Raw genomic sequence first — 13,653 nt, 5'->3', positions numbered from 1 at the left:
CTTCTTATGATTTAAATTATTTGGAGATATAACAACCTTGTAACTTCTTAAATTCAGGTGGTATGTGATATGATCTTATTCGATCTACGAAACATATCTGGCTTCTCACGCTTGTTTGCTCTTCGAGGAGACATAGATTGTTTTAACTATACAAATACCGATTTTTCCGCATTCGATTTCTCAACATTGAATTGCATACCTATTTTTTAACTATATTAAACATTATGGTAGTCACATTTATTTGATGTACCCTCGCCTTTATCCATTTCTTGTACGGTACCTATATTCTTTGTACTATTTATCACGTTTTAATGTTGTTTTGGGTTTTACGTTTTTTCATGTATATCGTTTTTATTGTATATATTGAGGGTTTCTTATCAGATAAATAGATCAAAATAGTGACTTCTAATGCTTGTGCCTAGTGCTGTTCTGGAAAAGAATGAAATGGTGACGAGTTTAGCAAGTTAAAGTAAGTAATAGCAAGGGAAACTTGTTGTAAAAACGACGCAATTATTATAATGGAAAGAGAGCAGACAATAAATTAAAATCCTATGCAGCAAAGCAGATACGATATATTTAAGTGATCTATTTAATATATTTAATATAATATATTATTATAATATATTTAAATTAATATAATTAAATATATATGTAATATATTTAAGACAATGTCATAATAATATTCGAGAAATATAGTGGACAATTATTAAGACTGTAGGAATGTTCGTCGGGTCGGTGAGTCGGTCGAAATGTGTGGCTGCCGCTGCGATTATTTGTCAGAACACTCATTACTAATTTTGGAAGGAATTTGCACGAGAACTGAAAACATTGGTTGAAGAAATACTGTTTATTTTAATATTAAATTATACATGTGGTCGACGGGAGAATTGACGGGATATTAGGTTAGGTAGAGGAAGTACGGTAGAGCTGTGGAAGTGGTACTATTACAAGGGGATAGAGAAAAGAAAAGCGAACGAGACGTCGTCATGATGGTCTTTTATCGCCTGGAACTGTATGGTACCAATCCACCGGCGTTGCCAACCTTTGTGCTTGCTGGTGGTGAATTCGTGGTGGCCTAAAGGGTCGTGGCGGTCGCCATAAGACAATATAAAAGACAGGTAATATGACTTCACCACAGAAAAAATAAATTAGTGGAAAGGAAAAAAGTTACACATAAGCAAGAAAAAGGGATGTAGTAAGTAAACAGTAAAACGTACGTTATAATATTTGAAGTAGGACAGCAAGACTAGAATCAATAGAAGGAAGATAATGTAATAAATAATCCAATTGTAAAACTGTTTTGAAATATCAGTACTAGCTACAACAAATAGAAGCACAAGAGAATATAACACTAGAAGATAGGAAAAAAATTATAGTCAAAGAAACGAAAGTAAAAATTTATTGTATAGAGCCCAAATTGATGAGCTATTGCCAGAGACCATCCCAGAGAAATATAATCTCATTTTTACGTAATACTTGTTTCCTGAATGAATGCTAATCGAAGTTGTGAAAATTGCATTAAAGTAGATCACTGTGGCTTCTACGAATTCGGAAGTATTAAATATTTCGATATATACGAGTATTGTAATAGTATACTGTAAAATGGTAATGTTACTTTTTATCTTTTATGTTTTTTTTAATTGAAGTATATATTTTAGAATATTACTTATCATAAGAGAAGCATTATATAAATGACATAATAAATTACAACATTTTAAATGAACTTTAATGGATATTCTTGTGTAAGCTTTTTAATGGAGATTTGTTATGGCTATCATGAATTAATGTAAATATGAAATTATTTTTGTTAGGTGGCGTTACAATTACAAAAATTAAAACCGGCGTATTTTAAAAGTATATGTATAACTTTGGGTTTTTATAGCATTACATTTATAAATATGTATTTTGGGCGTAGAGTTCAACTTGTATAATTTTTTGCCGAATACAATATACGCGGGAGTTATGAATATCCAAATCAAACTCTGAATATTAATAATTTTAATAATGTTTATGTATAGTTGCTGTACACACCAGAGCCACCTGAAATATATATATTTACAAATTATGTTATAATTTTGAAAGATCTTATTCAATGAATAAGTGGACCAAGGGATGGTAAATAAAACCTAAACCAAGCGAATTCCGCTCATATAAATATCATTACCTTCATTGTTATTATCAATGCTGTAGGAATATTCTTCATCAAATCTCGTCATTGCTGACAACCAGTCGCGGCCATTATAGTATTTATATTTTAGCCCCCTATTTTTAAGGCCAATCTTTATAATTTTTATTGGTCTCTTTATTTATACTTTTTAATTCTAATTAGAACGATCTAAATCATAACTTGATATATGGCTTCAGACGTCGGCTTGGTGAAAACGTTGAATAACCTTATAATGTGAGTAAGAGAAAATGTGGGAAAATTGAGTGCTCTAAATATAGCAAAGTGTTAATGGTTATGGTTGGTGTTTACCCAGGTTCTATATGTAACATGTTTTTCACTACAGAAACAATACATATGTAAGTTAAGAAAAGACATTGCAGTGCACTACCAACATTTAATACTTATCTGTTTGAACCTTCCATTATGGAAGATACTTCCATTTATTAGATGCAGATAACTATAGTACAACCGTACTTGGTAGTAGACTGCGTTTAGTATTGTTATACACAGACAGGTAGACAGAATTACAATCATGAACAAAATTCAGCTGAAATATTCAAAATTATATTTTGGCTATAGAGACAACAAACCAGACAATTTATTATCAATATTAATCACAACTTTTCATCAGTCCTTATACCCTCTCCCATCTTTCTAGCAACGAGAGAGAACGATCTAATTTCTGATCCATTTATATGGCACTAGTTCAGCTTTTCGAGCCTATATGCCAACCAAGCCATGCTGCACCAAGACATACGGCGGTATGTCTGGCGGGTCCGCTGGATGTGAAAGAGTCCCTTGCGAGCTGCAACATTGTATCCTTCACAACTATTGTAATATATGGCCTGAGTATGGTGGTGGAAGAGTATGATTTTGCTCTATTACTTTCTATTGCTGGTCTTTTAGCCTTTTTTGCCAAAAACACGTCGTTTAACTTGCTTGGTTAGCATCGATAGATATCTGTAGTAACAGTTTCATTCGGTTTTAGTAGTTCGTAGTACACTATACCTTGTAGTGATCTCATCATTATTTTTTCTCTGTATATACCGAATAAACCCAATAACTCTAAGTAGAAGGATTATTTCAAGAAGAGAAATGTCAAAATCATCTAATTTAACAGTTTATTTAAATTGTTACATATCATTTTCCCCAATATATATCGCTGATCAAAGTCCATGAAAGTGCGTAGTATATCACAAACGTTGCGCTTATAATAACAATTTTGAATGTTTACCACTAATATGTCCATCAATGTCAAGCGCGGTAGTGTTGATAATGTCGAGCTAACACACAGTCCAAAAATAAACCAACAGAATTTAAAACAAACTATCTCATGTATATCTTTGTTTACCTGTTAATATAGATGTTTATAACCCTATTCCTAAGATAGATATATCAGTAATGTAAGTTAATAACGTAATAACTGGTAAAGTTCAGTTCAATATTTATCGAACGGAGTAAGCTGAAAGCATTTCCTTTGTTATCCATCCGATCCAAATACTATTTATGGTAATAATGTAAACCACAGGGAATTTTTTACGCGCTGGTCGTAAAGTGTGGTTTCTATAAATATATATCAGGAATGATTAATGACTTTATTATATATGGAGAAGGAAGGATAAACAGACGATGGAAATAATGATACCATGCTGGGGAGTCCATATTGATAAGTAAACGGCAACATAATTTTTTTATTACATTTTTACCAACTAATCCTTAAACTAGTCTCTGAATGACGGTTCCTGGCATTAAACCCAACGATTGTAAATTAACTGACTAAAAACAAACAATAACATTGAGTGGTATCTCATAAGAGTCGTTCAGTTTTAGAGCATCTTGACCATTTTGGTGTAATTTATATAAAAAAAAATGGTAATTAAGCGATGTTTGATGAATATGGTGAGTGGCATGGAACTTCACATTTAGGGTTTCCGTATAAGTTTCATGTGACCTAGCGATGTTACGTTGCTGAATAGTTTTATCGTACTTTTGATTGTAAAAATAAAATATTTACATAATAATCGTTGAAATAAGGAAATAAAAATAACCAACAGCCTTATTTAACCTATCTACTACACGCATTTTCTATTGTATTATATACACCCAATTTAGCTTAATAAGCTTAATATGCACAGGACCATAAAGAAAAAAATATTGCTTAAAGAATTTCTCAAGGAACAAGAAGTCAAGAACAAGCTTAATATACAACTGTATAAGGAGTAATTGTCAAGGTAGTAATTTCCATAAAAGTATAGATCCGAATATTATCTTACGTATGAATTTTAGGTAGACTACGATATGGAAAGAAGAGTTATGGGCCAAAAATTAATTTGAGTCTGTTTATATAAGTAAATATATATATTTTTTGTTAAGAATGCTATAAGACTCAATATTGAAACAAGTACGAATTTTGACGAGGTAATAGAGAATTATATATTTAAGTAATATCAATTAGTTGTCCAATTTAAAGGCATTGTAGAAGTGCAGGAAAAGATTGCATACCATTAATCCTGAAAAGGTAGTTATTTGGGATTATTATTTACATTTGTATTATCCAAATATGTGGTCGTTTAGTAAATTTTTATGGCATAGTTAAGGTTCGTTTTTTTATATCCTTTATTTTATTAATAAAAATTTAATATTATGCTATATTTTTCTTTGTACCTCCTATAAACGATTTTGTAAATTAATGTCGTCTTACTATTTTTAATGTATCCTCATGGAGATATACGATATATATATATATATATATATATATATATATATATATATATATATATATATATATGCATTATTCATAAAACAATGTATTCTGGTATACCTTTAGTATAGGAATGTAGTAAGAAAATACAGATTTGGCCGATTTATAAAACAGGCAGTGATCGAACCTCCCGATCGCCAAAGGGCTCGCCAGTAAACCGAACGGAAAAAATAAAGCAAGCTTTCCATTTTTCATCGCGTTTTACCTTAAAAGCCTCACGAAATTTCACGCTCATAATGCTGTACAGGATAGGGTTGGTTGTGGACGAGACGTAATATAGAACTCCGCTCACGTATGTCACCAATTCGTAGATGTGCAGGTAGAGGGAGTGCGTTTTTTCGTCTGGCTTGGGGAACGTTGCGTATATTGAGTAGAGACGTTGTACGTGGAACGGGGCCCAGCATATGAAGAAGGCGACTACAACGGCAACTGAAAAAAAAAACAAGAGTGATAATTAGTATTCGCGGCGTATAGTTTGGAGATTTTAAGGGGAGGGCACGTTCAGCTTATGATTTATTTAAATATTTTTTTTCAAGTCAATTAATAATTAATATGTTTAAAACCCTTTTACATTTTATATTATTTATATTATTAAAATATGTCCAAATGAGACGATGGCAAAACTATATTGAAGGTAAATGTAATTACACTACATGAATGATTTTAGTGCAAAGCCTTTCAACATAGTGGTAAATGTTATTGCCCCTTAAAAAATACTTATAAAGCGCCATCATTTAAATATTGAATTTGGAGCGGTTCATTTACTTAAAGAAATCTATTTTGGTTAAGATGCTAAATTAATATTTTCGCTTAAGGTTACCTAAACAAGGTAGGTTGGATTATTTCTTTAATCTAACACTTGAAGTCATAAATATTCATTTTTTAATAAATATGTTTTAAAAGGACGAAATTGAATGCCCTTTTTGTTTACATTCAATTAAACATTGTTACAAAATAAAGCAGTACAATTCGTAGACTAACAAATTGAGACTAATGATTATTTTATTATATTGTTAATAGATCATTGGGTTATCCCTTTGCTTTAACTCCTCGATTTTAGCATAATAAGAGCACAAAAGAAATTTTGATATATATCATACATTTTATATTTTTGTTGCTAAAATATGAATTTTTGGTACGTTTCCTCCATTTGGACAATATATTTTTACCCTTTTTATTCTCCAATGCACAATTTTATACTTTTATACTATATATAAAATTAAATTTTGATGTCAGATTTTAGTCACGTAATATACCAATGAAATGCCTTCATGGCAAAATATTTTCATTACAGGTGCCTATAATAAAAATTTAAGCTAATGCAGCAAAATGCTGATCTCAGAGCTTCATCCGCTAAGACCACACGAAACAATTCTAGAATAATATGTATTAAGTTAACATTCTATATAGTATTCTGTAGTATTTCTATTACTACTTTTCTAAAATCCACACCAAAAATTAGCTTTCTCAGTATTCAATGGCTTCTCTGTTATCAATTATATTTGCCAGTTGGAAATATTATGTTCTTATTGATGTTACCTAGATGACCGAAGTCTGTTCCGATTATATGAAGGCTAGACTTTTTTTGCATATAACAATGAAAGATACTTTTTTATTTTAATAACTCGTTCTTTTATTTTTTTACATATTTTGTAGCGATGAGGTTTAACCTGTGACCTATTTCCAGATTATATTCTGACTGTGACGTAAGTTCTGTGGTGAGAAGAGTTCCTTGATAGGTGTCTTCTAAAAAATTACTCGTTTCTTGGTATAAAACTTCTATTAAAAAGGTTAGTTTAAATATTTAAAAAATCTTTTTATCGTTCATTAATAGCACAGTAACTGTACTGTGGCAGTCTGAGTTCTTCTTCAAGAAAAAGATCAGAAAAAATGCTTCCTTATATCATAGAAAAAATTAACAGTTTTTTAACATTAACTTAATATAAAATATTAATTTCATAAAATTTTAATATAAACTATATATAAACCAATTATTTGATGTACGAGAAAATAATTAATTAATAATTTCTGCCAAAGAGTATAATACCAATTAATGTAATGTTATGGCAATATTCTTAAAAAATTACTAAAACTATTTTCAAATGGTTATTTTTTGTATTAACATATTTGAATACTAATCTGATTGAGATGTTAACCTACAGAAATATATACATTTTATTTCTTGCTTGATTGCTTGCTTCTCTTTTTTTTTTAATCGAAATAGAAAATAAAGGAAATTCGTATATTTGTTTTAACTATATTCTTATTTCCAAGCAGATATAGCTTGCTAGTCTAACTATACATTTTTAATGATTTTTGTCAATGTTTTATTTGGTTTTTGTGTTGCTTCGGCGACATTGCGAATAATATCACTTTTATGATAATATATTACAAATCATAACAGAAATAAAAAACTGTTTCTTTTTATAAGAGCGATATAATATTAGCATATTGACAAAAATTATGAAGAATATGTTTTTTTCAAAGTCAAATCAGCATTAGTTTCAAGTTAGGTTATTATTTTCATTATCATATAGTTTTTCCATGGCTAATGAAATTTATTTATGAAATAGCGATAACATATGTAGTATACTGGTTAAAAAATCAGTGGTTTGGCTTGATTAGTATTGTAATGGTTGTATAAGAATAATCAGGTGATATGTTGAGGTTAAATATAAATGGCTATGCCATTTATGCTAGTCATCTAGTTTACTTAATATTAATTCATGATATAAATTTATAACATAATTTGTTTTTCGACGATACTTCAACTTGCATGTAACTTGTATAACTTCACGAATCTAATTCTTCTCTATGATGGAACTCAATCTTGTAGAAGTTCAAGTGTCACATATACTATCAGTCAATAAAAAAGGTGGATAATATTACCTGCTTGTGTGTATTTTGATCAGTTTTTGGTAAAAATGATTAGAATCTAACTCTTAATATTTAATGAAAACTTAATTTTTTAATTACTTTAATGCAACGATTTCACGGTCGTGATTTTGATGTTATCTACAAAAAACGGTCTGTAGGACCAATAAAGCTGGAAGACAAGAAGAATTGCAAGAGTTATTGGACAAAACTCAGTCCAAAGTATCAACAAATTGTCAGAGAGCATACGATGGGATAAGTCTTAGAGAACCGAAAATGTATATCATATGAACTAACTGTAAGTGCCATTTTGAACTGTTTCAGCATCGTGAATTCATTGCTGCTAAGTAAGAAAATAAGATTTTTCGGCGGCATATTGTGGATAGCAGGTGAAAATGTCATGATTTAATCCAGGAGACTCAACCACATTGACAGTGACACGAAATATTCAAGGTCATAAAGTTTTGGTGTGGATATGAGGGTATCATCAATATGCAGTGTAATACTAGCTGGGAAAACCTAATACTGGTAAATGGAGTCGTAACTGTTGAAATATGTTGTAATATGTTGAAATATGTTGAAATGTTGTAAGTATATTGGTGCCATTTGAATAGAGTCTAGGCCAGACGGTGCAGGAGTTGTAAAAGGGAAAATAGCGCATTACTATTTATGCAGAGCATGATTTGACTAACACATGATTTTGAGATGCTGAAGAAGTGCGAAACTGGATCGATCAATAGATCGCGGGCGAAGCAGTAATGTGGCACGCTGTCCCCTTGTTTACAGAAATATTGGAAACTTTGCAAAAAATGGTGTAAAATGTTTTTGTTAGTATGTAACGGCCCCATTTTTCCAAATAAATATCTTTCTTAGATGGAAAAAGATCACAATGCATGTAGGCACCTAATAAGAATATTGGAGAAGATTTCGATTATACCAATTTCAGACGGCGCGTATTATTGGTTTTATTGCTTACTTGTCTTAGAATAGTCGTGAGATTACCTTAAACAACATCTGAAATTCTCCGATACAATATAATTAAGGTTTTCTGTAGCTTGATTGATAGTGTGATATATTTGCTAACTCTTTGTTAAGCTTTAACAGGTCAATTAAAAAGTTCCCGGCCTGGTACATATATGGCGCTACTAGAATTAAATCCATACGTGTTTTAGTTAGCACTAACCCTCAAAAGACGCGTGTATAAATAAAAATAAAACAGTCGTATCATTAGTGTGTGAATTATAGCATTTTGAGTGAAGCAATTTTTGTTGTTCTGAAAAAAATTGATAAAAAGGAATTTCGCGTGTTGATAAAATATTGCTTATTGAAGGGAAAAATACAGTTGAAGCAAAAACTTGGCTTGATGCCGAGTTTCCGGACACTGCCCCAGGAAAATCAACCATCAAGAATTGGTATGCTAAGTTTAGACGTGGTGAAATGAGCACCTAAGACGGCGAACGCAGTGGATGCTCAAAAGAGATTGTTACTGACGCAAACATTTAAAAATTCCACAAAATGATTTTGAATGACTATAAATTGAAATTGAATGAAATATCTGACACTCTATAAAGATATCAACTGAATGCGTACATCATATCACTCACGAATATTTGGGTATGCAAAGGGGTGCAGGCGAGCTCACTTTTGACCAAAAACAACGATGAGTTGATGATTTGGAGCAGTGTTTTTGCATCGACATGTGACTATAGATGAAACATGGCACTATGATTTCACCAACATCACTACGAAGTCCACTCGACAGTCATCCGAGTGGACTGCACCCAATGAACCCCCTCCATAGCGTGGTAAAATACAACAGTCGGCTGGCAAGTTTATGGCGTCTGTATTTTAGGATCCGCATAGAATAATATTTATGCAACATGCATTATGCAAACAACTCCCTTGAAAATGGAAGGATCATCAACAGCGACTATTACAAAGTGTTATTGGACCGCTTGGCAGATGAAATCACTGAAAAACGGCCGCATTTGAAGAAAAAAAAAAATGATACTTCACCAAGACAATGCACCATGTCACAAGTCAGTGAAAACGATGACAAAAATACATCCATCTACCGTATTCTCCAGATATGGCCCCCAGCGACTATTTAATGTTCTTAAATCTCAAAACAATGCTCGCCGAGAAAACATTTTCGTCGAATGAAGAGGTAGTCGCTGAAACTGAGGCCTATTTTGAAGCAAAGGACAAATCGTACTACAAAAATGGTATCGAAAAGTTGGAGGGTCGCTATATAATCATCTTGGTGTATCATCAGTGTATCACCCTGGAAGGGAACTATGTTGAATAAAAAAAAATTTCCAAGAAAATGTGTTTTACTACGGTAGGCCGGGTACTTTTCAATTGTCCTGTTATCCTGCGAGGATTCTTTAAGATATTCTGTATTATGTGTGGGCTTATATTTGCCATTTTGTAAGGACATGCATATATAGTTTGTATTATGCCTGAAGATTTGCTTATCATGTTACGTTAGTCCTGTGGTTTTTTTGAGTTTATTTAGATATTGTCACGAAAATTACAGAGTGGCCTTTTTTGTCGCTTTTTTGTCAACAAACTAATGCATGTAGCGAGCTTAAGCTAGCATGCACATAAAATATAAAATACTTTGTTTCAAGAATTACTAAGATGTTATATAACCATTACAAGCGATTTTCAAATTGAATCGGTTAAAAGCACAAAAAGAACAGAAAAACACGTGGCTAATGACCTGGATTCGTAAAAAGTATAAGAGAATCAAACCGATCTCGGAAATCGCTCAGGCGAACCTTTTTACCAGAAATTGGCCGTGCTTCGCATAAGTAATTTGATGTCAATTCCAATTTAGAAATGGATTTTCTGTCATTTAGGATAACTTATTCTTTTTTTTTTCTATACCATATCATAGTAATTTTCGATTCCAATATACTATTAACGAACTAATTGCATATATATCGAGAAACAAATGAAGAAATAGTGTAAAATGATAAATTTTAATTTATTATTTACTTAGGTGTACAGCTAATGTTTAAAGAATTGTTAGTCCGAAAGTTAATGCCAAAAATGCAATTATCAGTTGTCTAAACATGTTTTGTATTTTTGTTGTTACTCCGTATTTTACAAAATGAACAAATTAAAATACATTTGGATATGGACAAATGGAATTTGTAATTAAAATCATTCTTTAGGTTCACAGCAGTAGTTTTGGTTTGTTGACTTTTAGAATGCTTTTTTACATTATTGATGGTTGTCGATATATTTGATTATATACGTCCTGTTGTCAAACGTCTGCAAAATTCTTCAAATTATTAATTATAGTAATTACAGCTAAACGTTTTAATGCTTTGATTGTTTTGATAATTTTCAAATTGCTTATTATCACACTGATTGAAAACGCCGAAGCTGATTTTTATTGTTAAATATTAATTGAAAATATACTTAGCGTGTTGAAGCTGCACGAAATATTAGTATGGACATGGTCACTGAAATATCTCAAATAATAAAAATTATAACCTTGGATACGCCGAGTATAAAAGAGACCTTCTTCATACGAAGCGGATGACGAAACGAGATCAGCTAGATGTGAGCTCTATCAGAGATCAAATATATGAAATCTATAAAAGTGTGTGGTGTTTGCAATATAAACATAATTTAATACACTTATTTCAGAGGAAACTGTTAGTCTGAAAAGTATTGAAAGGTCTGACAGAACCGACAGAACCTCCAGACATTGCATTTAAAAGAATACAATTATTAAAAGCATATAATAAAATCACGGAAGACTTAATACCACCAATACCCAATGGGGACCAATATACCCAATGGTCATTTATGGCAGGATAATAATAAAAATAATATTAAGACAACAAAAGTGGATGGAAAAAAATATAAACGTTGAAATAAAAATTGAGTAGGTTTGTTTAGTCATAACATCTATTAATAATTTATTGCTGATATATTGTTCTTCAAGGTGGAGATAGGAACGCTAATAACACCTTCGGTTTGGATGAACTCAATCAGACACATTGAAGAAGAAATTGACAAATGATGGAAACGTGAACAAACCTTATATAGATTGGAAATTAACAGCTTCACGTAACAGCCAGAAACGTTCTAAATGTGGGATTATGAGCTGTCGGATCATTAGTTTGTGAATTATTGCATTTTGAGTGAAGCAACTTTTGTTGTTGTGAAAAAAAAATGGATAAATAATAATTTCGCCTGTTGATAAAATATTGCTTTTTGAAGGGTAAAAATACACTTGCAGCAAAAACTTGGCTTCATGCTGAGTTTCTGGACGCTGCCCCAGGAAAATCAACCATCAAAAATTGGTATGCTAAGTTTAGACGTGGCGAAATGAGCACCGAAGACGGTGAACGCCCAAAAGAGGTTGTTGGATGACCGTACATTGAATCTGAATGAAATAGCAGACACTCTAAAGATATCAACTGAACGTATGCATTATATCATTCACGAATATTGGGGATGAGAAAGCTCTGTGCAAAGTGGGTGCCGCGCGAGCTCACTTTTGACCAAAAACAACGACGAATTGATGATTTGGAGCAGTGTTTAAAGATTATCAAGCGTGACTAACTCGAGTTTTTACTTCGAGATGTGACAATGAATAAAACATCATTTCACTCCGAAGTCCAATCGACAGCCATCCGAGTGGACTGCACACGATGAACCCTCTCCAAAGCGTGGGAAAATCCAACATCCGGCTGGCAAAGTTATGGCGTCTGTATTTTGGGATGCGCATGGAATAATTTTCATTGACTGCCTTGAAAAAGGAAGGACCATCAACAGCGACTTTTATATAGCATTATTGGACCGTCTGAAGGACAAAATCGCCGAAAAGCGGCCACATTTGAAGGAAAAGAAAGTGCTGCTTCACCAAGACAATGCACCGTGTCAAAAATCCATGAATTGGGCTTCGAATTGCTTCGTCATCCACCGTATTCTTCAGATCTGGTCTCCAGCGACTGTTTCCTGTTCTCAGATCTCAAAAATTGTTTTGAGCATTGGCTCGCTTAGAAGAAATTTTCGTTGAACGAAGAAGTGATCGACGAAACTCGGGCCTATTTTGAAGCAAAGGACAAATCATACTACAAAAATGGTATCGAAAATTTGGAGGGTCATCCTTGAAGGGAATTATGTTGAATAATAAAAACTAATTTTGCCAAAAAATGTGTTTTACTATAGTAGGCCGGGTACTTTTCAATTGACGTGTTATCTGTCTGGAAATTGTTAACCTATGATGACCCCGGCTTAAAAATTTTGATGCAAAATGCCTAATTTGGACTAACTGATTTAACTTATTGGGACTAACTAATTGATGTTTTCCTGGAAAGAATCCTTTTTTTATTGGCGGTTTTGCTAAACGTAATTTTCTGTTACATGTTACATGCTTAGTACCATCCTATTTTGTTAATTTACAAATTTTATTATTATCGCTCTGTTGTACATGCATCAATACACAAGCAAGAATAGTCTAAGCCCATTTGATTTCAAGGTCATCCTGCAGTTTTTCGTTCGGTTCGTAGCTATGACAATTGTAAATAATCAAAGAACTTGATGACTGCTGACTAGTTCGTTTGATGTTTTAGTGCAATCATATATAACCATAAGTTACAATAGACTTTAGAATTAACTAATACATGAACCTCTATGACCTATAACGTCAAATTGTTTGTACCTTCAGACCTATTAGTATAGTTTTATATTATATATATATATATATATATATATATATATACGTGTATATATATACATACATATATATATATATATATACATATATATACATACATATATACATGCATATATATATATATATATATATATATATATATATATA

The 13,653-nt window shown here is 31.9% G+C and overlaps 1 protein-coding gene across 1 annotated transcript in view; it reads right to left on the bottom strand.

The window, feature by feature from the left end:
• Positions 1 to 13,653, bottom strand: part of LOC143196062 (pyrokinin-1 receptor) — a 250,893-nt gene that overhangs the window by 43,102 nt on the left and 194,138 nt on the right. Inside the window, exon 4 of the mRNA XM_076403647.1 lies at positions 5,134 to 5,357. Within this exon, the coding sequence (XP_076259762.1) occupies positions 5,134 to 5,357 (224 nt within the window). The remainder of the gene's footprint in view (positions 1 to 5,133; positions 5,358 to 13,653) is intronic.

The sequence above is a fragment of the Rhynchophorus ferrugineus genome, unplaced genomic scaffold (assembly GCF_030347505.1).
Source record: "Rhynchophorus ferrugineus isolate W39M unplaced genomic scaffold, kcgeb_rfMv2 rfM4, whole genome shotgun sequence".
Classification (NCBI taxonomy): Eukaryota; Metazoa; Arthropoda; class Insecta; order Coleoptera; family Curculionidae; genus Rhynchophorus; species Rhynchophorus ferrugineus.
The sequence above is the reverse complement of the archived record's forward strand: the minus strand, read 5'-3'. Positions and strand labels throughout refer to the sequence as shown.